Source organism: Spermophilus citellus, assembly GCF_964194105.1.
Source record: "Spermophilus citellus genome assembly, chromosome: 10".
Classification (NCBI taxonomy): Eukaryota; Metazoa; Chordata; class Mammalia; order Rodentia; family Sciuridae; genus Spermophilus; species Spermophilus citellus.
The window spans coordinates 133055704-133079617 of record NC_138197.1 but is presented as its reverse complement, the minus strand read 5'-3'; the positions used below and the strand labels follow the sequence as shown (position 1 = coordinate 133079617).

Genomic DNA, 23914 nt, shown 5'->3' with positions numbered 1-23914 from the left:
ATTTCTTTAATTGCTAGAGACGATGAACATTTTTTTCATATATTTGTTGACTGATTGTATATCCTCTTCTGAGGAGTGTCTGTTCAGTTCCTTCACCCATTTATCGATTGGGTTATTTGTTTTTTTGGTGTTTAACTTTTTAAGTTCTTTATATACCCTAAAAATTAGTGCTCTATCTAATGTGCAAGTGGTAAATATTTGCTCCTAAGCTGTAGGCTCTCTATTCACTTTACTGATTATTTCTTTTGCTGAGAAGAAGCTTTTTAGTTTGAATCCATCCCATTTATTGATTCTTGATTTTAATTCTTGTACTACAGGAGTGTTATTAGGGAAGTAGGTGCCTAATCCAATATGATGGAGATTTAGGCCTACTTTTTCTTCTTTTAGGTGCGAGGTCTCTGGTTTAATTCCTAGGTCCTCGATCCACTTTGAGTTGAGTTTTGTGCATGGTGAGAGAGAGAAGGGTTTAATGTCATATTGTTGCATATGGATTTCCAGTTTTCCCAGCACCATTTGTTGAAGAGGCTAACTTTTCTCCAATGTATGTTTTTGGTGCCTTTGTCTGATATGAGATAACTGTGATTATATGGATTAGTCTCTGTGTCCTCTATTCTGTACCATTGGTCTACCAGTCTATTTTGGTGCCAATACCATGCTGTTTTGTTACTATTGCTCTGTAGTATAGTTTAAAGTCTGGTATACGATGCCACCTGCTTTATTCTTCTGCTAAGGATTGCTTTGGCTATTCTGGGTTTCTTATTTTTCCAGATGAATTTCATGATTGCTTTTTCTATTTCTATGAGGAATGTCATTGGGATTTTTATTGGAATTGCATTAAATCTATTTAGTGCTTTTGGTATATGGTCATTTTGACAATATTAATTCTGCCTATCCAAGAACAAGGAGATCTTTCCATCTTCTAAGGTCTTCTTTGATTTCTTTCTTTAGTGTTCTGTAGTTTTCATTTTAGAGGTCTTCCACCTGTTTTGTCAGGTTGATTCCCAAGTTTTTTTTTTTTTTTTTGAGGCTATTGTCATTGATATAAAGAAATGCCTTTGATTTATGGGTGTTGATTTGGTATCCTGCTACTTTGTAGAAGATTTGTTCTTCTTTTTCTAGGGCTTTGAGATATAATGTTAAGTCATTTATTTGTTGACTTTTTCTTCTTTTAAGGGATGGACTCTATGCAACGAACTTTCCTCTTAGAACTGCTTCATAGTGTCCCAGAGATTTCAAATCCCTTTCAGAGGATTTGTCATTGATATAAAGAAATGCCTTTGATTTATGGGTATTGATTTGGTATCCTGTTGATGAATTTCATTTACTAGTTCTAGAAGTTTTCTGGTTTAATTTTTTGGGGGTCTTCTACACATAGAACCATATAGTTGGCAAATAGTGCTGATTTGAATTCTTCTTTTCCTATATGTATCCCTTTAATTTCTGTCTAATTGTTCTGGCCAGTGTTTCAAGAACTATGTTAAGTAGAAGTAGTGAAAGAGGGCATTGCTGTCTTGTTCCAGTTTTTAGGACTAGTTTTCCTAGTGTTTTGAACATGAAGGGGTGCTGTATTTTGTCGAATGCTTTTTCTGCATCTATTGAGATGAATCATATGGTTTTTATCTTTAAGTCTATTGATGTGATGAATGACATTTATTGATTTCCACATGTTGAATCATCCTTGCATCCCCAGGATGAACCCCACTCGATCGTGGTACACTATCTTTTTGATGTTTTTGTATTCTATTTGCCAGAATTTTGTTGAGAATTTTTTCATCTATATTTATTAGAGATATTGGTCTGAAGTTTTCTTTCTTTGATGCATCTTTGCCTGGTTTTGGAATCAGGGTGATATTGGTCTTGTATAATGAGTTTGGAAGTGCTGCCTCTTTTTCTATTTCATGAAATAGTTTGAGGACTATTGGTACTAGTTCTCCTTTAAAGGTCTTATAGAACTCAGCTGTGTATCCATATGGTCCTGGGCTTTTCTTGATTGGTAGGCTTTTGATGGCATCTTCTATTTCATTGCTAGAAATCAATCTGTTTAAATTGTTTATATAGTCCTGATTCAATTTTGGCAAATCATATGAGTCTAGATATTTGTCAATGTTTTTGATAATTTCTATTTTATTGGAGTACAAATTTTCAAGATAATTTCTAATTATCTTCTGTATTTCTGTGGTGTCTGTTGTGATATTTCCTTTTCATCATGTATATTAGTAATTTGAATTTTCTCTCTCCTTCTCTTCATTAGCATGGCTAAGGGTTTGTCAATTTTATTTATTTTTTCAAAGAACAAACTTTGTAAAAGTCATTTTTAAAAATATTTATTTATTTTTTTAGTTTTCTGCGGACACAACATCTTTGTTTGTATGTGGTGCTGAGGATCAAACCCGGGCCGCACGCATGCCAGGCGAGCGCACTACCGCACTACCGCTTGAGCCACATCCCCAGCCCAGAACAAACTTTTTGTGTGTCAATTTTTTCAGTTGCTTCATTTGTTTCAATTTCATTGATTTCAGCTCTGATTTTAATTAGTTCCTGTCTTCTACTGCTTTGGGGGTTGATTTGTTCTTCTTTTTCTAGGGCATTGAGATGTAAAGTTAGGTCCTATATTTGTTGACTTTTTCTTCTTTTAAGGGATGGACTCCATGCAATGAACTTTGCTCTTAGAACTGCTTCATAGTGTCCCAGAGATTTCAATATATTGTATCCGTGTTCTCATTTACCTCTAAGAATTTTTCAATCTCCTCCTTGATGTCTTTTGCAATCCATTGTTCATTCATTATTTAGTCTCCAGGTGTTGGAGTAACTTTTATTTTTTATTTTATCATTGATTTCTAATTTCATTCCATCATAATCTGATAGAATACAGGGTATGTCTCTACTTTTTTATATTTGCTAAGAGTTGCTTTGTGGCCATAATATATGGTCTATTTTAGAGAAGGATCCATGTGGTGCTGAGAAGTAAGAGTTTTCACTCATTGATGGATGAAATATTCTATATATGTCAGTTAAATCTAAGTTATTGATTGTAGTATTGAGTTCTGTAGTTTCTTTGTTCATCTTGTTTAGAAGATCTGTCCAGTGGTGAAAGAGGTGTGTTAAAGTCACTCAGAATTATTGTGTTGAACTTGAGAAGGGTGTGTTTGATGAATATATATGGTCCATTGTTTGGGACAGATAAATTTACTATTATTATGTCTTGTTGATGAATGCTTCCCTTAAGCAATATGAATATATTTTTTGTCCCTTTTGATTAACTTTGGCTTGAAGTCTACTATATTTGATATGAGGATGGAAACCCCTGCTTGTTTCTGCAGTTCATGTGAGTGGCATATTTTTTCCCAAGATTTTTACTTCAGTCTGTGAATGTCTTTTCCTATGATATGAATCTCTCAGAGGCAGCTTATTGGGTCTTTTTAAAAATCCAATCTGCCAGTCTATGTCTTTTGATTGGTGAATTTAGACCATTAACATTCAGGGTTATAATTGAGACATGATTTGTATTCTCAGCCTTTTTTGTTTATTTTTGGTATTTAACTTTACTTGGTGTCTCCTTTGATTAATTTTTCCTTTAGTGTAATACCTCCCTTTGCTGATTTTCATTGTTGTTTTTCAATTCCTTTTCATGGAATATTTTGCCAAGGATGTTCTGTAATGCAGGCTTTTGAGTTGTTAATTCTTTTAACTTCTGTTTATTAAGGAAGGTTTTTATTTCATCATCAAATCTAAAGCTTAATTTTGCTGGATATAAAATTCTTGGTTGGCATCCATTTTCTTTCAGAGATTGACATATTTATTCCAGGATCTTCTAGCTTTCAGGGTCTGGGTTAAAAAATCTGCACATAATCTAATTGGTTTCCCCTATTTTTAATCTGGTTCCCTTCTCTCATGGCTTTAATATTCTATCCTTATTCTTTTTTTTTAATTTTATTCTTTTTTATTGGTTGTTCACAACATTACAAAGCTCTTGACATATCATATTTCATACATTAGATTGAAGTGGGTTATGAACCCCCAATTTTACCCCAAATGCAGATTGCAGAATCACGTCGGTTACACATCCACAATTTTAAATAATGCCCTATTAGTAATTGTTGTATTCTGCTACCTTTCCTATCCCCTACTATCCCCCCTCCCCTCCCATCTTCTCTCTCTACCCCATTCTATCCTTATTCTTCATTTAGGCATTTTCATATAATGTGCCATAGTATGGATCTGTTGTGATTTTGTACATTTGGCATCCTGTAAGCCTCTTGCATTTGGTTTTCCAATTTATTCTTCATGTTTGGAAAATTTTCTGATATTATTTCATTGAGTATATTGCTCATTTTTTTGGGTTTGGAACTCTATGCCTTCCTCTATCCTAATAACTTTAAATTTGGTCTTCCTTTCTTTTTTTTTTTAATATTTTTTAGTGTAGTTGGACACAGTACCTTTATTTTATTTATTTAATTTTATGTGGTGCTGAGGATCAAACCCAGCACCTTGCATGTGCGAGGTGAGCCACCTGCTGAGCCACAGCCCCAGCCCTTAAATTTGATCTATGTTATCCCATATTTCTTGAATGTTCTGCTAATGGTTTCTTACCATTTTCACTGTGTGGTCTACATTCTTTTCAAGATTATATATTTTGTCTTCATTGTCTGAGGTCCTATCTTCCAAATGGTCCAATCTGTTTGTGGTGCTTTCAATTGAACTTTTAATTTGGTTTATTGTTTCTTTCATTTCAAGGATTTCTGTTTTTTTTTTTAAAGAACCTCTATCTCCCTATTGAAGTAATCCTTTGCTTCCTATATTTGCTTATGTAGCTCTTTGTGAAAATAATCCTTTTCGGCCTATATTTGCTCTCTTATATCATCCTTTAATTCACAGAACATTTTAATTATGTACATTTGAACTCCTTCTCTGTCATTTCTTCTGCTGTGGTGGCCATGGATTCTAATAATGTGGCATCTTGATTTGTTTGGGGCACTTTCTTCCCTTGTCTTTTCAGATTGCTTGTGTGTCTTCCTTTCTAGCACTGTGGACCCGAGGCATTACTGTGTTTAATCTATAGGTTCATAGTGGCCCTTTAGGGTTCTAATACCTCTCCTTTGAGGTGAAGGACAATGTTAACAGATCCCAATATAAACAAAATAAATATTTGCTATTAAGACATTTATAGTTTGGTCACAATATACAGAAATGGTGAATTATTATCTATAATTTACTCCGTAGGTTTGTAAAAGTGTTTGCATTTGGGGCTGGGGATGTGGCTCAAGTGGTAGCACGCTCGCCTGGTATGCGCGGGGCGCTGGGTTCGATCCTCAGCACCACATACAAATAAAATAAAGATGTTGTGTCTGTCAGGTAAGGTGGGGGAGGCTTTATTGAGATATCACTCCTGGGCGGAACTTGATCAGACCCACAGAGGGGACAGGGGAAGGGTCTGAGGAGAAACCGCGTGGAAGCTCGACAGGACTGGACTTTTATGGGGCTTACAGCAGGAAGGGAAGGGCTTGGGACAGGAAAAGGTGTTTCTAGGGTCCCTTGCCCCCTTGAAGTTGGTCAGGGGAGTTGGCTGAACTCCAGGATTGGCCAGGGGGGTCCTGTTGATTGACAGGCATTAGTCAGGAGATCTGGCTGATTGACAGGCGTTTCTGCTGGCATCTGATTGATGTTCTTTTCAGGCGTGGGCTGCTTTTTTCTAGTTGCCACTAAGTCGCCACCACCGACCCTAACATTCCAGCCTTTTGGTGATATAGGGCGACAAATTTCATCTGGCTACTTCCTGCTTGTTTAGGGGTGTCGTCGGGGGGTAGTGGCTCAGGTGTAGGTTCGGTGGGAAGGCGACTGTAGGGGTGTAGGAGCATCTGGTTGTAGGTCACTCTGGCAATTTCACTCACACGCTTTCGAGCAAACCTGAGGAGGCAGGGAGCAATCATTAGTAGAAGTCCTATTACTAAAATAGGAGTGAGAATGGGAGTCAGCCACGCAATGAGGGTTGAGTTTAGCCAGCCTGATCAAGGGTCGTTTGATGGTTGCTGTTCAAGCCTTTCATTCAAAGGATGACCAATCCAGTTTCATTGATATAATAGCAGCATTCTTCTTTCAGGAACAGACAGGTTCCTCCTTTATTTGCTCTGAGGAGATCTAGAGCTCGACGGTTCTGCAAGGAGACTTGGGCAAGAGATGTTATTTGCCTTTGTAGGGAAGCAAGAGAAGTGGCTGATGCTTCTACTGCTTCCCGAAGTTGTTGTTCAAGCTTCTGAGTAGCTGTTACTGCATAACCAAGTCCAGAGGCATCGAGGGAGGAGGCCAGGGAGAGTCCAACTACTACTGGTAGAAAGACAGCCCTTCTTGTCCTGGAAAGGGAGGTAGTAACAAGCCATGTTAACTCAGCCTCCCTGTACAGGGTTAATTGGGGGACCAAGGTGGAAGGAACACAAAAAGCAAACAGCATGTTGAGTTTTTGTCAGGGTACCATTGCACCAGGAAAAGAACCCAGGCGGAACAAAGGTTAAGGAAGAAATTCAAACAATCTGGTCACAGGGTGCAGAACCTGAGGAAGTATAGCAGCAAGAGAAATTCCCTGATGAGTTACGAAAAAGAGGTACTTCCTTAAAGGCTGGAGAGGGGGGTCCTTGGGGTCTAGTTGAGGTATTGAGCAGAAAATCAATGGAACTCACAGTTAATGGAGTACGATCCAAACCTGCTCAGAGGAAACAGTCCGAAATGATATTCACTTTGGACAAATTGAGAAACTGAAGGCCCTGACGTATTAGGGCCACCCATAAGAAAGGGTCAGCTTCAGGATGGGCAACTGCATCCAGCTGGTGTTGGAGTTCCCTCTCTTGCTCCTGGATGGTTATGTGAATTTGAGGGAGCTCTTGTATATAAGTTCTCCATATTCTGATAGAGGCTGAGGGATGTTTGGCAAAACCCCATGAATAAAATTTACCATCAACACCAGAAGCCCATTTTGGGTTCCATGGGTCCCAAATAGTCAATTTGGTGTAGCTCGATTCTCATAGCAAGGCTTATCTAGGAAGCGTTTTTTTGCATGAATTATAAGGACACCCGCCATAGGTGTCAGGCCAGCGCTTACAAGAGTCCTCAGTTTGGTCTGCTATGAAGCATAGCATTGCTGAACATAAGTGGGACGGCGGCCCGGTTGAATCCAGTAACATTAAGGGTGACGCCCCATTATAATCAGTGAAAGGGCAATCGCCTTGGCCCATAAACTGAGAGCGGGTGGTGCCATCCTGTTGCCATGTCGCTTGGATATAGAAGCCCCATCTGTGGGTTGGGATAGAAGCTTGAGAGAGATTAATGATTAGTAAAAGAAGGAGAGGGTTGGCAAGAAATCTTGAGTTTGATGGGCCCCAGCATGGAAGTATGACTGTATGGGGTTGTTGGGGGATGGGGAGCCTCCAAGTGATGTTGAGGCCTTTGGAGACTAGTTTAGCAACCTGAGAAGTGAGGGCTGGACTGTTGTCTGACTGGATGGAGGTAGGAAGTCCAAACCTGGAAATGATCTGCTCAATGAGGATGGAGGCAACGGTGTCAGCAATTTCCCTGGAGGTAGGGAAGGCTTCTGTCCAACTGTAAGAGAGTGCTAGCCCCAAGTCACAAACAGTTAAATCCTTGTCAAGGCCTGACCAAAGTGGTAGGGACTGTCCCTGACGCCTTGGGGTAGTCCTGTCCATGTCAGCTGTTGAGACCTAAAGGAAGTAGGGTCTTCCCATGTGAAGGCAAAGAGGTAGTAAGAGTCAGGATGCAGAGCAGAGGCACTGTAAAGAAGTCAGCTTTAAGATCCAGGACAGTAAAGTGAATGGTCAAAGAAGGATATGAGAAAGAAAAGTATGAGGGTTGGGAACCACCGGGTGGATGGGAATAATGGCCTCGTTAATTAGGTGCAGGTCCTGGACTAAGCGATAGGCTCCGGAGGGTTTGCGCACCATCAGTATGGGGGTGTTGCAGGGGGAGTCAGTAGGAATAAGGAGTCCCTGGGCCAACAACCGATCTATAATGGGTTTAAGTCCCTCCCTGTGGGTTTTGGAGATGGGAAATTGGGGACACGAAGGAAATTTAGTTTGGGGTTTCAGCTGGATATGGACTGGCTTGGGGTACAGTTGGAGGGTGGCTCCTAGTAATTGGAGAACATCTCTGCCTAGGAGAGGAACTGACAGGATGGGATGACCAAAAAAGAGTGAGTGAATGGGTGTCCCTCCAGGGCACAGGCCAGCTTAGCAGTTCTGTTTGGGAGAAGGGTTTGTCATCAATCCCCATAACTGAGACCTGGGAAGGAAACAGAAGCCTAGAATGGGCAGGCAAGACAGAATAGGTAGCCCCTGTGTCCACAAGGAAGCTTATGGACTTACCCGCTACCTGGAGCATTACCCTGGGCTCGGTGAGGGTGATAGGGATCTTCAAGTCTGGGCTTCTTCAGTCTTCTGCAAACCCCAATAGTTCAGGAGAAGGGACTGCCTGACTGGTCATACCCCTGCGTACAGGCGCCGAGGAAGGGCCAGCCATGGGGCAGTCGCTCTTCCAATGTCCTGTCTGCTTACAGGTGGGGCATGGCCTGGGAGTAAGCCATGGGTCTGGGCACACTGGCAAGCCCAGTGACCTTCACATCCACATTTGAGGCAAGCCTCTGGTGGAGAGGAACGCTGGTTGCCCTCTGAAACTTCTGCTGGAGACGTAGGCCTCAGGGCCACTGCCAAGGCCTGGGTTTGGGGTGTTACCTTTTTCTGCAATGGAGCCTGCTTCAAAGGCTATTTTCACCAGATCTCAGATAGGGGTCTGAGGACCCTCAGCTCATTTTGAGCTTTTTCTAATATCATGAGCCGATTGAGTAATGAAATGGGTTGCTAACACTGTAGTCCTGGTGGGAGACTCAAGATCCAGCTTAGTGTATTTGGTTAGGTGCTGAGGGCCATTACCAAGTAGAAATGACGCATCAAAATTTCCTTGCTAGCGTACCCCATGTTAATGATTTCGCTGTTGACATTGCATGTAAGGTGACCTTGCTCAAAGACCAAGGCGGATCCGGGTTTAGAGCTGATCAGGTTTGAGGAAGTATCCCGGTCCTTGGGTTAAGGGCGTTCCCAGTTTAAGACCTTGGATTTTAGGGAAGTTCGATGTTGAGGATTATTGCTGCTGGAATTAGGGCGTTCCTGCTGCCTGAGCTCCTGTTGAGTTCTCGTGAGATTCAGAGAGGATTTTGGGAAAGAAAGCCTGGTGGAGTAGGTGAATTGGGTGGCAGCAGAACTGGGATTGCCCCAGAGCGTGTGTGGAGGCCGGTGTGAGTTCGGGAATAAAGAATTGCTGTTTGAATCTACAAAGCTGTGTGGTGGCTCGTGATTCTGTGCCCAGCCGAGACTGCGGCATTTGGTGGCCCGTACGCGGAGCATCTGAAACTTGGAGGTAAGTGAAATTCCTCGCCCCTGAGGGAAGGCGAGAGAATGGGTGACTATTTTAAAAAGCAATGTGTTCTTGTTTTGATTTATTTCGTTTTTGTTTCAAGCTGCCTGTCCCTAGAAATTTCTCAGGCAAACTGGGAAAAATGGATGGCTCAAGGTTTGAAGTTTGTCAGCCCAGAGAAAGAGAAAATTGATACAGTGAATTTTTATTCAGTTTTTGTTTCATTCAGTTGCGGTTTTGTTTTGTGTTATCTTATTGGGTTGCGTTATCTTTATAGAAGATTAGAAATTAGTAAAAAAGAAACTGAAAAGGTGTTAAGTAAATTGTTAGAGATTCAGACCATGGAGAAAGGCATTTTTGATCAAGCAAAAGAGAAGATCTCTCGAGCTAGTCAGAGAGAGGAAGAAAATTTAAAGGAAAAGGGGTTATTAGGAAAAAGGCCACAACAAGAGGCTGTTACTAACTCCGTTTTATTACCAGAGGGCGTAATTCAACCAACAGCCCCACCGATGGAAACAGCTGAGTGGCCCTCAAACCCCGTAGTTGATAAGTGGGATCCTGAGACAGGACCTCAAAGATTAGCATGCCCTGTACTTGAACAGGTAGGAGGGCAGCGAATTCACCGTGCTTTAGATTTTAAAACAGTGAAGCAGTTAAAGGAGGCTGTAACAACCTACGGTCCCCAAGCTCCCTTCACGGTAAGCATGGTCGAATCCATTATTAACTTGGACATGACGCCAGCAGATTGGGCTAGCATGTGTAAATCTGTGCTAAATGGAGGACAATATTTGTTATGGAAAGTTGCCAATGAGGAATTTTGCACGGAGACAGCTAGGTGAAATGCAGCAGCCGGTTACCCTCAAAGAAATCTAGATATGCTTTTAGGAAAAGGACCTTATGAGGGTCAACGGCAACAAATTGAATATGATCCTGCTATATATGCACAAATTGCTGCAGACGCACTTAGGGCATGGAAGACTTTACAAGGACATGGAGATTCACAAGGTCAGCTATCTAAGGTAATACAGAGACCTAATGAACCTTACGCTGACTTTGTAGATAGGCTTATTCAAACAGCCGCCAAAATTTTTGGGGATACAGATCAAGCAATGCCATTAATAAAACAACTGGCTTATGACCAAGCGAATCGTTGCTGCAGAGAGGTTATTAGACCATGGAGACATGAAGACATAAATACATATATTAAACTATGTAGAGATATTAATGAACAAGGGCAAGTCTTGGCAGCTGCAGTACAACAGGCTTTAGATGCCAGGCCAGAAACATGCTATAATTGCGAACAAACAGGACATTTTAAAAGGAGTTGCCCTATAAGAGGAGGTTTTAACAAAACTAGAAATCAAAGGAATAGAATACCGGGTATTTGCCCACGATGCCGTAGAGGGAGACATTGGGCTAATGAATGCCGTTCTCAAACCACCATAGAAGGTACTCCGTTATCAAAAAACGGACAAGGATCAGGTATTTACCCACGATATCGTGGAGAAAGGCATCAGGCTTCATTGCCAAAAAACGGAGTGAGGGGCCCAATGCTCCGGGGCCCAAAACCACAAATATACGGGGCAGTGGAGGAACCCAGCAACACCATCAGGGTGGTGCCCAGGACACATTGTCCATTGAATCCCTCATCAGACAAACCCGAGGGAGCGCAGGGTTGGACATCTGCGCCTCTGCAAGAGCAGTATTAACTCCAGAGATGGGAGTTCAAATCATTCCTACAGGAGTAAAAGGACCTCTTCCCCAAGGAACAGTAGGCTTATTATTGGGACGTAGTTCATCTACATTAAAAGGACTTATGATAAGTCCTGGGGTAATTGATCCCGATTATGTAGGTGAAATAAAAATTATAGCTAGTTCTCCAGGAGGTATATCAGTAATTTCACCTGGAGATAGAATAGCACAATTGTTAATAATACCCAGCCTACATAATAAGTTCTCTAGTCATAATGTAGAAAGAGGTTCTAAGGGATTAGGCTCCACAGGTGTAGATTGGACTATGTTGTCTTTAAATTTAGATTCTCGCCCAATGCTAAAACTAAATATTCAAGGTCACGAGTTTAATGGGCTGCTGGACACAGGTGCTGACCTTAGCATCATATCTCGTCGAGAATGGCCAAAACATTGGCCATTACAACAAGCCACTCAAACGCTTCGAGGCCTAGGAGTGGCGACTAATCCCCATAGAAGTGCTATGGTATTAGATTGGAAGGATCCTGAAGGATGTGAAGGAACTATACAGCCATATGTTTTGGATCACCTTCCTATTAATCTATGGGGACGAGATGTCCTGGATCAACTAGGTTTGATGTTAACAAATAACATCAATTCTAATGCGCTCACTACTAGGGCTAGACAAGGTGTTAAGAAAGAAAAAAGATTAGGAAAACAAGAACAAGGTTTAGCAGCACCAGTCCAATTAGATCAAGGAACAGACAGACATGGGTCGGATTTTCAGAAAGGGCCACTGAGACAATCAAAATTACTTGGAATTCAGAAAGACCAGTGTGGGTTCCTCAGTGGCCCTTGACTAAAGAAAAGATACAAGTAGCCCATGATCTGGTCAAACAACAATTAGCGGAAGGACATTTACAACCTTCCGTATCTCCCCATAATACTCCCATTTTTGTCATCAAAAAGAAATCGGGTAAATGGAGATTATTGCAAGATTTAAGAGCCATTAATAATGAGATGGTTATTATGGGACCTGCTCAATCAGGGATTCCTCAATTGTCTGCTTTACCAAAAACGTGGCATGTCTTATCTATAGATATTAAAGATTGTTTTTTTTCTATTCCAATTCATCCCGAGGATAGTCCACGTTTTGCATTTACTATCCCTGCATTAAATCATGAAGGTCCTGATGAGAGATATGAGTGGAAAGTACTCCCTCAAGGTATGGCTAACAGTCCAACTATGTGTCAAATCTATGTAAATAAAGCAATCCAGCCACTTAGAAATCAAAATCCTGAACTAAAAATATTTCACTATATGGATGATGTATTATTAGCACATAAAGATAAAAACATATTGCTGGAATGTTATGCCACACTTACGAACTTATTAAAAAATTATAATCTAGAGATAGGAATAGATAAAGTACAATTAAATTTTCCAATTAATTATTTAGGAGTTCTATTATCCTCAACCATGGTCCGTCCACCGAAAATTCAAATACGAGTAGATCAACTCAAATCACTCAACGATTTTCAAAAGTTATTGGGAGACATAAATTGGATAAGGCCTTATCTAGGCATACCAACAGGAGAGTTGGGACCTTTATTTGATATCCCAAAAGGTCCATCAGATCCAAATTCACCCCGAATGTTAACTCCTAAAGCTAGAAAGGCATTAAAAATTATTGAAGCATATATGGAAAATATGCATCTAGATAGAATTGATATAAGTTTGCCTTTATTATTTATTGTACTACCAACAAAAAATATTCCTACAGGAGTATTTTGGCAAGAAGGTCCATTATTGTGGATACATTTATCTTATTCTCCTAACACTATTCTTACTAGGTATCCTGAGGCTGTAGGACAATTAATACTCAAAGGAATAAGAGCAGCAAAGGGAGTGTTTGGAATTTCTCCCAATAAAATTATTACTCCATATACTATGGATCAAATTGATGAGTTAGCTAATGAGTTAAATACTTGGGCAATAATCATGTGTAAATCTAATGTTTCATTTGATAATCATTTGCCATCGAATCCTTTGTTGTCTTTTTGGTCTAAGCATCCTGTAGTTTTTCCTAAAATGACAAGGAAAACACCTATCATGAATGCTCCAAATATATTCACTGATGGGTCTAATAATGGTACAGCAGCTGTAGTTACCCCTGATCAAACTTTTACATTTTTAGTACCCAAACAATCAGCTCAAAAGGTAGAGCTTAATGCAGTTTTACAAGCTTTTGTGATGTTCAAAGATTCTGTATTTAATTTATTTTCTGATAGTCAATATATAGTTAATGCTATTATGTCCCTTGAAGATGCTGGTAGGATTTCCTCTTCCTCTACTCTTTTTTCTTTGTTTTCCACTATACAAAGTCTAATATGGGACAGAAAAGATCCATTCTTTATAGGACATATCAGGGCACATACAGGATTGCCTGGAGCCCTTAGTTTGGGCAATGATTTAGCAGATAAAACTACACATGACGTACATATTTTCTCTACATTAGAAGAAGCTACAAATTTTCATAAAAGGTTTCATGTTAATGCTAATACTTTACAAAAGCGTTTTAAAATAACTAAGGAACAAGCCAGGCATGTAATAAGACAATGTCAAAATTGTGTGACCTTTTTACCACAAGTTAATCTTGGAGTCAATCCTAGAGGACTGATACCTAACCATATTTGGCAGATGGACGTCACACACTTGCCAGAATTTGGAAAATTAAAATATTTACATGTTACAGTTGATACTTCTTCTGGATTTTTGATGGGCTCCCTTCATGCCGGAGAAAAAACTAAAGATGTTATAGCTCATTGCTTACAAAATTTTGCCACTGTGGGTGTTCCTAAACAGTTAAAAACTGATAACGGTCCTGGTTATACTTCTGCCTCTTTTAAACAATTTTGTTCATCATTTGGTATTACTCATATAACCGGAATCCCATACAATCCACAGGGACAAGGCATAGTTGAAAGAGCTCATCAAACTATTAAAACGTACCTATTAAAGCAAAAAGAGGGAATTGGAAAGGGGTATATATCCCCCAAAGATAAACTTAAAATAACCCTTTTTACTCTAAACTTTTTAAATTTGGATTCATCAGGACTTAGTGCTGCGGAAAGACATATGTACCCGAAAAAATGTACATAAGCCTAAGGTACTTTGGAAAGATATTCTAACAGGACAATGGAAAGGCCCTGATCCAGTTATTGTCTGGAATCGGGGTTCCCTTTGTGTGTTTCCACAGGGAGAACAGCAGCCGATTTTGATTCCAGAGAGATTAACGAAAGCAATTTCTACAGAAAAAGAAGATGATTTGACTCAAATCCATAACAGCTGATATCCAGAGCTCCAGCTTGGCTATTCTTACATCTGCGACAGTGATTAACCACGGCAGTTAGGGCCTCTGTAAGGCGGTTGAGAAATTATGCTGGATTTTCATCAGGATTCTGGGTAATTTCCCTCAGTTTATCGAAGTTAACTACCTTATTAGAAACTGCTTGCATGCCTGCTATAAGATATTGGACCATGCGAGCACAGTGATGGTGACCTTGTTGGCCATCTTGATAGTCCCAGTTAGGTTTGGTTAGGGGAACAGCTGCTTCACCTGTGGGGAGAGTCATGTCTGTTAAACGAATTTGGTCAGCATGATCTCGAGCAGCCTGCTGAATGTGGGCTCGCTCATCTGGGGTCAGAGTAGAGGACAGAACAACATAGACGTCGTGCTAGGTAAGATCATAGTTCTGGGAGAGAGATCGGAATTCCTTAATATAAGCAGAAGAGTCAGCAGAGAAGGACCCAAGACATTTTGCAATCTGGGAAAGATCTTGAAGCGAAAAATGGGACGTGCACTCGGACTATCCCTTCAGCACCAGCTACTTCCCTGAGAAGACAAAGGAACTGTGGGTTATCTGATAAGAGGGATCAGTGGGACCAGGGTGTGGGTGGAGGTGATCTGGCTATAGGAGAGGAGGAAGAGGAGAGGGGTGGAGAGGGAGGGGGAAGGGTGCTATCAGTGGAAGAGGTGGGCGGAGAAATCAAGGTAGCAGGAGAGGAAGAAGAGAGTGGGGGAGGTGGAGGAGGAAGGGTCTTATCAGTAGAAGAGGTGAGCAGAGTGGGAGAGGAGGCTCGGAGGGATCTGCAGATCCCACCCACTGCAGCAAGGTGGGACCAATTCTGCCTGCCAGGGCGGCAGAGGGAGCCAGCAAGGGATGGAGGAAGGGTGCAGGTGTCTGGTGGCCAGGCAGACTGGAAGCACACAGAAAGGGCTGCAGGCAGTGGCTGCAGAGGTGGCAGCAGGGAGGAGGAGGGGACATGGTACCGCTGGGAGGGAGAGCAGACGGGAAGGACAGGAGCGAAGAACAGAGGGAAGGTCGGGAGCAGAGAGCAGAGGGCAGGACGGGAGCGAATCTCAAAAAGCCTGAATGTGGTTTCCCATTTCCCTGTCCGGCGACAGAAATTGTCCAATTCAGTGAGGGTTTAAAATTAACAGTTCCTTCTGAGGGCCATTGTGACTCATTGTCTCAGTGCAGTAAAATACCAGGCGGTTCTTGAATGAGCCCTAACTTGGCAAAATTTGAATATAGACACCCAAAGGACTTTGGGGTCTAAGGAGAGGACTCTGCGTTTCCCATGACCTTCAGGCACCCTCGGGAGTGAGTGGGAGCAGAAGAAGGCGTCCCAAATTCTGTCTGCACTCACCTACGGACAGATATGGGCCAGGGCGGAGGTTGAGGCGTCCCTACAGCCTCCGCGGGCCCCAGCAGTTGGCCATCCTGGTTGGCGGGGGGCTCTCAGGAGGACTGAGTCATCTCCACAGTCCCCAGAGCCCTGAACAGAACGGACAGGGCCTATGGCACGTGCGTGACTTACGGATAGACCCCGCGGACAGACAGAAAGGGTCTGGAAGGTCAGGGGAAAGGAGGAACTTACCCCACTCCTGTCGGCCCGGAGGAAGGGAGAGGGAAATTTCCTGGTTCGTTTTAAGGGGGGAAGGGATAGGCTTCAATCCCCTGAGGGAGAAGCCCAAAGATCCCTTCCCGGGTGTCGTCACCAAGATGTCAGATCAGGCAGGGGAGGCTTTATTGAGATATCACTCCTGGGCGGAACTCGATCAGACCCACAGAGGGGACAGGGGAAGGGTCTGAGGAGAAACCGCGTGGAAGCTCGACAGGACTGGACTTTTATGGGGCTTACAGCAGGAAGGGAAGGGCTTGGGACAGGAAAAGGTGTTTCTAGGGTCCCTTGCCCCCTTGAAGTTGGTCAGGGGAGTTGGCTGAACTCCAGGATTGGCCAGGGGGGTCCTGTTGATTGACAGGCGTTAGTCAGGAGATCTGGCTGATTGACAGGCGTTTCTGCTGGCATCTGATTGATGTTCTTTTCAGGCATGGGCTGCTTTGTTCTAAGTTGCTACTAAGTCGCCACCAAGTCGCTGCCACCGACCTAACAGTGTCCACCGAAAACTAAAAAATAAATATTTTTTAAAAATTCTCTCTCTCTCTAAAAAAAAGTGTTTACAGTGTCTGATGGTGGACAAAGAAACGAGGTGAGGAGTAGGATGATATGCTGAGGAGGTAGGAGGTGAGGATATAGGGTTGTTATATCTTAGGAAGTGTGAAAGAGAAATCTAAAGAGGAAGCTTAATAGCAGAGCAGGATAAGAGAGAGGAAGTAATTTTGGGTAGACAGTAAGTAGGAAGACAGGAGAGTACATAAAACAAACACACATATATATTAAGAAAAATAAAAATATGTTAAAATAGTAAAAATTGGTGGAAAAAAGAAAAAAGAAAGAATACACAATACCACTGTAATATATTATTCAGACATTCCAGTCCTCAAAATCCTAATTCATCCAAAGTACTTGGTTTCACATGTTTGGGAATGTGAGGGTGGGAGAGTAGAGAGGGAGAAGGAAAAAAAAAATCTTGAAGGAAGAAATAGGGACTGTTTGGAGTTCAATAGCTTTCCTGCTTTCCTTCTCATCCAATAGGTGGGGTTGTCTGTTGTTCGCTGGTGTCTCCGCTCTCAGGATGGTGGAGGTTGGTCCTGGTTGGGAGGGTTGGTCTTGGTTGGAGAGCACCTGGAAGTGGGGTGTAGGGCCCGCCAATCCCCGAGGGGAGACTGAACCTCAAGGATCTCTTTTTGGACCCACTTGTGTGATGTGAGCACCTCGTCTTTCTCCTTATCTCACCCAAAGACCTCCCAGTTCCTGGTCTCTGTTAGTCTCTAAACTGTCACACTCACCCTCTCCCATACTACTTCCTAATGAGGGACCTTCACTCTGGGGCTCTTGAGCATGGTGCTTTGGGCACACTGCACACCTGCCCTGCCCGCTAAGAGCTGCTGTTTTGTGTGGGCATTCACTGTGCCTCGTCAGCGGCTGCTGGCAAGAGGCGGGAGTTAGAAACTGGGTACCTGGCCAGATGGAGTTCCAAACTGGGAGTTGCCCCCACTAAAGATGGTGATGAAAGTGATCCAAGATGGAAGTGGTTGCTTTCAGCAATGGGTGTTGGGTCGAGTGGGGGAGCTGGGCGATGGTGTAGGACCATGAGTTCAGAGACGAGCTCTGTGGTGTTTAGTGTGTGGCTGCCAGCTGACTTCAGAGCCTGGGTGAGGTTCTCGGGTGCAGGTAGGCCACTGCATGTAGGGGTCTATCTCTGCTGCTGCAGAGTCTCAAGATGGAGGAGACCAGGGGAGCCCCAAGTTGGTAGATGGGGGTACACATTGAAGTGGCAGCCACAGTTCCTGCATATGGGAAGCTGCTGGGTGTCCTGTGTGGGAGCAGTGTCCTTGATTTCTGTTCTGGTGGGTGGCCAAAATATCTGCTGCTGAGGGTCCTGCTCAGGTACCCCTTAGTCCTGCGTGAGCAAGTAGTTGGGAGATGTATCTGACGCTGAGGCCTGGAGCCCTGGACGGGTACAGTGGCCGTGATTCCTGTGTGGAAGCAGGAATATCACTCACAGAGGTGCAGTATTCTCACCACTCGAGTCCCAGGTCACAGAGCGACACAGAATGCTGCTTCCCTGTGGCCCGTCATCTTGGATCCTGCCATAAATTTTTTCAAGAATTCCCATTTTAAAAAAAAACTTTAGTTGTAGATGGACACAATATCTTTATTTATTTTATTTATGTGGTGCTGAGGATCGAACCCAGTGCCCCACTCATGCGAGACAAGCGCTCTACCACTGAGCCACCAGCCTAAGAATTCCCATTTAAAAAAATTTTTTTAGATGTTGATGGATCTTTATTTTTTTAATTTACTTATATGCAATGCTAAGAATCAAACCCAGTGCCTCGTACATGCTAGACAAGTGCTCTACCACTGAGCCACAACCCCAGCTCCAAGAATTCCCATTTTTAAAATATGAGATTTTCTTATCCACTTACGCTGTTCAAATAATTTTATGTTTTTTAACATGAATGTTGTACACATCTTTCATATTTTCCTAGATGACTTAAATACGTTATAGCTCGTTAAAAAGTTTCCAGCCACTTGCTGTGGGTGTGTGGGCTCACAGTTGGCGTTGGACATTCACCATCTATCCTGCAGTCTAATTCAGCACTTTGCTCCTTTTTTCTGAGAATAAGGTAACAATAGCTTTCTTTTGGTTAAGATTTGTCTAGAAAACCTCCCCCCACCTTTCAGTTTCAGTTTTTCTAGACACTTCAGTTTTAGGCATGCTCCTAAAATGAAGAGATGGATTTTCCTGGTAGTGAGTCTGTGTGGTGGAGGGTAACCCGAGTCTCTGACAGTCGTTGTGACAGAAGCTGGTGCCCACACTGTACTGAGGGTGAGAGTCCTGGGCTCCACGCACAGCTTCCCACTGTCAGGGCAGAAGCTCGACCTCCCTTCACCGCCCCGTCACTCCCATCAGAGGTTGATGGCTTCTTCCTCTTCTGCGTTGTGGGGCGCCTGGCCCGTGGCAGGCTGGAGGACAGCCTTCACGCATTCCGCCCTGCAAAGTGGCCAGAGCCTAACTTTGGCGACCTCTGCTGCTTGTTCTGGTCTGAGTCTCATGTTTGCATGATCTGCTTTGAGTCCAGGGAGTTGATTTCCCCCACATCTGGCCTGGTGCCAGGCACCTGACATTCAGTGAGCAATCGATCCATTGGAACCAGACTTCTGACCTGGCTCAAATCATTTACATTCCTGGGCTTGCTTCCAGTGCCTTCTCTGCCAGGGAGAGACTTCAAGTTAGATGTTCTTTCAAGTGCCTTTCAGCTCTCGAGTGCATATATTCAACACGTGAAAGCCACTTTCTGACAGCTTCTAATTACCAGCTACCCTTTTTATTCATCCTGCACCCCAAACCAAAGCATAACCTAGGGTTTGGGGGAGTTATCTAGTCCTACAAGGAATCAAAAGAATCCCCCATTTCTTTCAATCCAAGACCGTGGTCATGCTTCTTGGTGAAGGTGCTCACTGGTGTGCTAGAGGCCTTCCAATCACCTTCAGGTCCCATAACTTGCTTGGAAGACTCACAGAAGTCAGAGAACTTCCCATGCTCATGGCCATGATATATCACCCTGAAAGGAGACAGTTTAAATCTGCAAAGGTTACGGGCACAGAGCTTGCGATTATCCTCTCAGTGGTCATGGGGCATCACTTCATACCCTCAGCCAGGACAGTGGACAGTAGAGGGAATGGACGTCTGTGACCGAAGTGGGTCTGATTTGAGGCGGTAGAGTTGACAAACCCCAAGGAGTGACTGGGGGCTTGCAAGGCAGGAAGGTGGACCCCCCACCCCCCACCCCCGTTTTCTGCTTTTATGAGAGGGAACATTGGAGGGGAGCAGGTCTGGGGAGGGAGCAGAGCAATAGTGAGCCGGTTTCTGCCATCCTGGTCTGGGTGCCTGTGACACAGCATGTGGGCCTCAAGTTCAAGCAGGGGTTTGAGCTGGGAGTCCTCATGTTCCATGAGCAGACACGGAGCTGGACGGCTTGTGGGGGTAGGGCTCAGAGTGGAAGGTGTGTTCATGAGGAAGTCCTGTGGCGAAGTATTTTAAAAAGTCCCTGGAGGTGGGGAGCCGGGCAGGAGACAGGATGACCAGCATGAGGTCGGGGAGAGAGCGAGGTGGAGCCCACTGTTTGAAGAAAGAAGGCGTGGGTAGGGGTCTTGAATGTCGCTGAAAAGGACACAAGATGAAGACGACACAAGATGTATGGTTGGAGCTAGTAAAATAACTGGCCACTAGTGGCCCCAGGGAAAGCCATTTTGGAGGAGGGAGGGGTGGGCAGCAGCTCTCCGCAGTGGATTGGGAAAGAGAGGAACCGTGGAAAGTAAGTATGGATGGCTTTGCACATATTCGTCTGAGAACAGACGTTTATAGGTTGGGGAAAAGCTGGAAGGTGTTGTGTGGGGGTGAGGGGTCTGTTTCTTTTGTGGGAACCCTGAGCAGGTTAAAATGTAGAGGGAGAGGGAAGACAGGGACAGGCTGAAGACATGGAGTCCTGGGAGAAAGCGGGCAGTTGTTGGGCAGTGCCGTCCTGGGCGGGTGGGGACCCCGGGCGCAAGGAGGAGAGAGCAGGGAGCAGGAGGGAAGGCAGTGCAGACAGTAACTCCAGGCGCAGGAGAGTTGCCTTAATACCCCAGGAAGTCACCACTTGTCTGCTCAGGGCAGCTCAGCAGGGGCTCGCTGAGTGCTCCCAGTGCTAGGCCTCTGCTCTGAGCTGGTGCTAGATGAGGGTGAGCAGGCCTGTGAGGCTCCAGTGGCGACGTAGGGAAATGGGGAGTCAGACTGCACGTGAACTGGGTCCACACCGGCCTGGCATTCAGTTCTCACATCAGCTCCAGGGGTGGGTGGCAGTGTGATGCTATTTTAACAGATGAAGTAGTAGAGATATGAACAGTGAAATCACTTGTCCCACTTTAGGAGAAGCCGTGGGACTGGAGGGCTGTGCGCTTCGCGGTGGTGTCATGAGCGTCCGGCTCGCGCGCTGTTCCAGGCCATCTTGAGCCAGTGTTGTTCTCGTGTTTTCAGCCAAGGCAGCTCGCTGGCCTCCCTGTGAGCATCTCCAGCTGGCAGCTCCTGCTCACCCTTCATATCCAAACCCGTGTCAACCTGCTGCCTCCTCTGCAGAGCTTGGCTCATGGTGGGTTAATCTGGTTCAGCTTTTAATTATAGCTATTTCCCGTATCCTAAAGTGGGGTGTAAAGGATTTGTTTTAATTTAGGAATTGTGTGGGAATCTTACAAAAGGCCCACAGAAAACACAAAAGATTTTCTCTCCTGTTATTCTGTCCCCAGAGCTCCAGAGTTTCCTGCGTGGTTCCCTGAATGGCTTCTTTAGTTGGGCATCTAAACCTCAGACTTCAAAGCTCAGACCCCCAATCTCCTCTGCAACTCTGCCTGCTGTGCTCCCCCCCCCCCCCCCCCCCCGGTCTCGTCTCGGTTACTGGCATCTCCATATTTCCAGGTGCTGGGGACAGAGCCCATCCTGCTCTCAGGTCCCTGCATGGAATTGTCAGCGCATTCCTGGCTTTCTCTGTGAGTTATGCATGTCCACAGTCCAGTTGTGTGTGGATCAGTTTCATGCATCAGCATAGATAATGGTACCCAGAGAGATATCTGGGTAACACTACTCCAGATGTTGCTGTGAAGATTTTTTAAAAAATGAGATGAAAATTTAAATCATCAGAATTTAAGCAACGCTGATGCCAGGGGTGGGCCTCCCTCAGTTATTTGAAGTCCTTAAGATTAAGACACCTCTCCTGAGGAGGAGGGAGCTGCCAGCAGCTCACCTTGGGAGCCCAGCTGAGCATCAGCTCTTTCCTGGGGCTCCAGCCTCCCAGCCTCCCTGCAGAGTTTGGGGCTTGCCAACTTCCACAGTCATGTGAGCCAATTCCTTAAAATAAGTCTCTCTCTGGAGAAAACAAGAAACCCTCCTCACAGTCGCAGTCTCCATTCCTGGCCATGTGGCCACACTGGCACAGTGGCCTGCCTCACTGCCCACTCTGCGTTCCCTTTGCCCTCAGAAGACAGTGGTGGCTGTGGCTCCTGTCCTGAAGATGGAGGTGCCCACGTCTGCACTCTTGGAGAGTCTTGGGCCGCTAGTCCTGTCTGCATGGGATTGTCTTAGTTTCTACTGTCTTTAGCCACGGGCCGTGACAACACCAAGAGAACCCCGTGTTCTCCCACACCTATGCTGTGGAGAAGTGTCTGGTTTCCCTTGGCGGTGATCATTGGTCACCAGCCAGCACGTAACTCCCACGTAACTCAGAGGCCTGGGGAGCCCAGGTGGCCAAGGAGTCTCCACTCTGGTCCAGTGGAATCGTGTTTCTTGGTAGAAGCATCCTTCCTTTCTGTTTGGGAAGATAAAAGAGTTCTGGAGAGGAATGGGGGTGACAGTGCAGAGTGAATATACCTGTGCACTTAAAATGATTAAAATAGCCAGTTTTGTATCACGTATGTTTTTCCACAACAAAAAGGAAAAATTACTACAGATGAAGATGGCCGTAGGCTCTCGGGCAGCAGAGCAGGAACCTGCAGGGACAGAAAGTGAAAATGCTGCTGCTCACTCCCCAGGGTGTGTGCCCTCCGTTCCCACCTCTCCAGTGCTGGACTGTGGGTCCTGGTTGCTAGACCACCAAGGGAGCACCCACACCCCAACTGGCAGGTTCTGTGAGAACTCCAATAGCACAGGCCATTTCTTATTACCTCTGCTGTCACCTTGAACTATCGCAAAAGCCTGCTCCACCATGAAGGAAGCCGTGAGTGCACAGAGGCTGGACCCAGAGGGTGTGTGGTCTGGGAGGTAGAGAGGGGACTGTGGCATTCTAGGCAGAGAAAAGAGCTCAGCCAGGGTGGAGGTGAGGCCCAGGGCTGTGGATCAGTTTGCTGGACAGGATGGGCAAGGAAAAGCCGGGTGGGGCGCATTGTGAAGCCTCTTGAGGCTTTCTTATGTATAAGCACTGAGCTTTATTACTCGTTCAGAAAGCCCTATGTGGATGATTACTCAGAACTGACTTTTATTTTATTTGGATAATTCAGAAAACTCCACCTGGATGACTTTTCAGAAGTGACTATTTAGATAAAAACATCTTATGAAACTCAATGGTACCTTTGCAATTTTCCTGTGATCTTCTTACATTGTGTTAATGTACATGGAATTAGCCAAGTAGGATTTTTGAAAAATTTTCTTGTATATAGTAAATCTACTTAAAACACAAACCATATGACCAGTTGACACCATGATATTAATGAGTGTATCATATACTTTTAAAACATAGACTTTTAGCCAGGCACAATGGTGCACACTTGTAACCTCAGCAGCTTGGGAGGCTGAGACAGGAGAATCGTGAGTTCAAAGCCAGCCTCAGCAACTGAGAGGTGCTAAGCAACTTAGTGAGATCCTGTCTCTAAATAAAATAACAAAATAGGGTTGGGGATGTGGCTCAGTGGTCGAGTGCCCCCGAATTCAATCCCTCATAACAAAAATAAATAAATTTTAAAAAATAAACTTTTAGTTTTGGAGCAATTTTAAATTTACACAAAAGTGACAAAGTGGTTTTCATCTATACAATTTCTATTGGATTTTCCTTATCAGTCATGGGAGGAAGGTATGTTAAAATCTGAATCCACTGCTTAATTTGTGAATTTCTTATAATTCTTTTGATGCTTGCTTTATAGATTTAATGTATTACTAGATGCAAATAAATTAAAAATTTCTCTGTCTTCCTTATTACTTTGAAAATCAGTGACTGACTTTGAATGTAGTAATTTTTCTCTTATTGTGATAAAATATATAGCACACAAAATTGGGTAATATTTGCATATTCCGTATTCCTCTGTTTCTTGCTGT

At 43.9% G+C, this 23914-nt stretch overlaps 1 protein-coding gene across 3 annotated transcripts in view; it reads left to right on the top strand.

Moving 5' to 3' along the window:
- LOC308657499 (uncharacterized protein) overlaps window positions 1-23914 on the top strand; it is an 80201-nt gene that overhangs the window by 20550 nt on the left and 35737 nt on the right. Inside the window, exons 2-3 of one of the 3 annotated variants that reach the window (XR_014023950.1) lie at window positions 20987-21206; window positions 21361-23904. The exons of 1 other annotated variant lie outside the window; for it this stretch is intronic. Coding sequence is in view for 1 of the 2 variants with exons in the window: in XM_081309234.1 (XP_081165360.1) it covers window positions 21095-21206 (112 nt within the window). In the remaining variant the exon portion in view is untranslated. Of the gene's footprint in view, window positions 1-20986; window positions 21207-21360; window positions 23905-23914 lie in introns of those variants that run through there. One more of the 3 variants, XM_081309234.1, reaches the window with a different exon arrangement.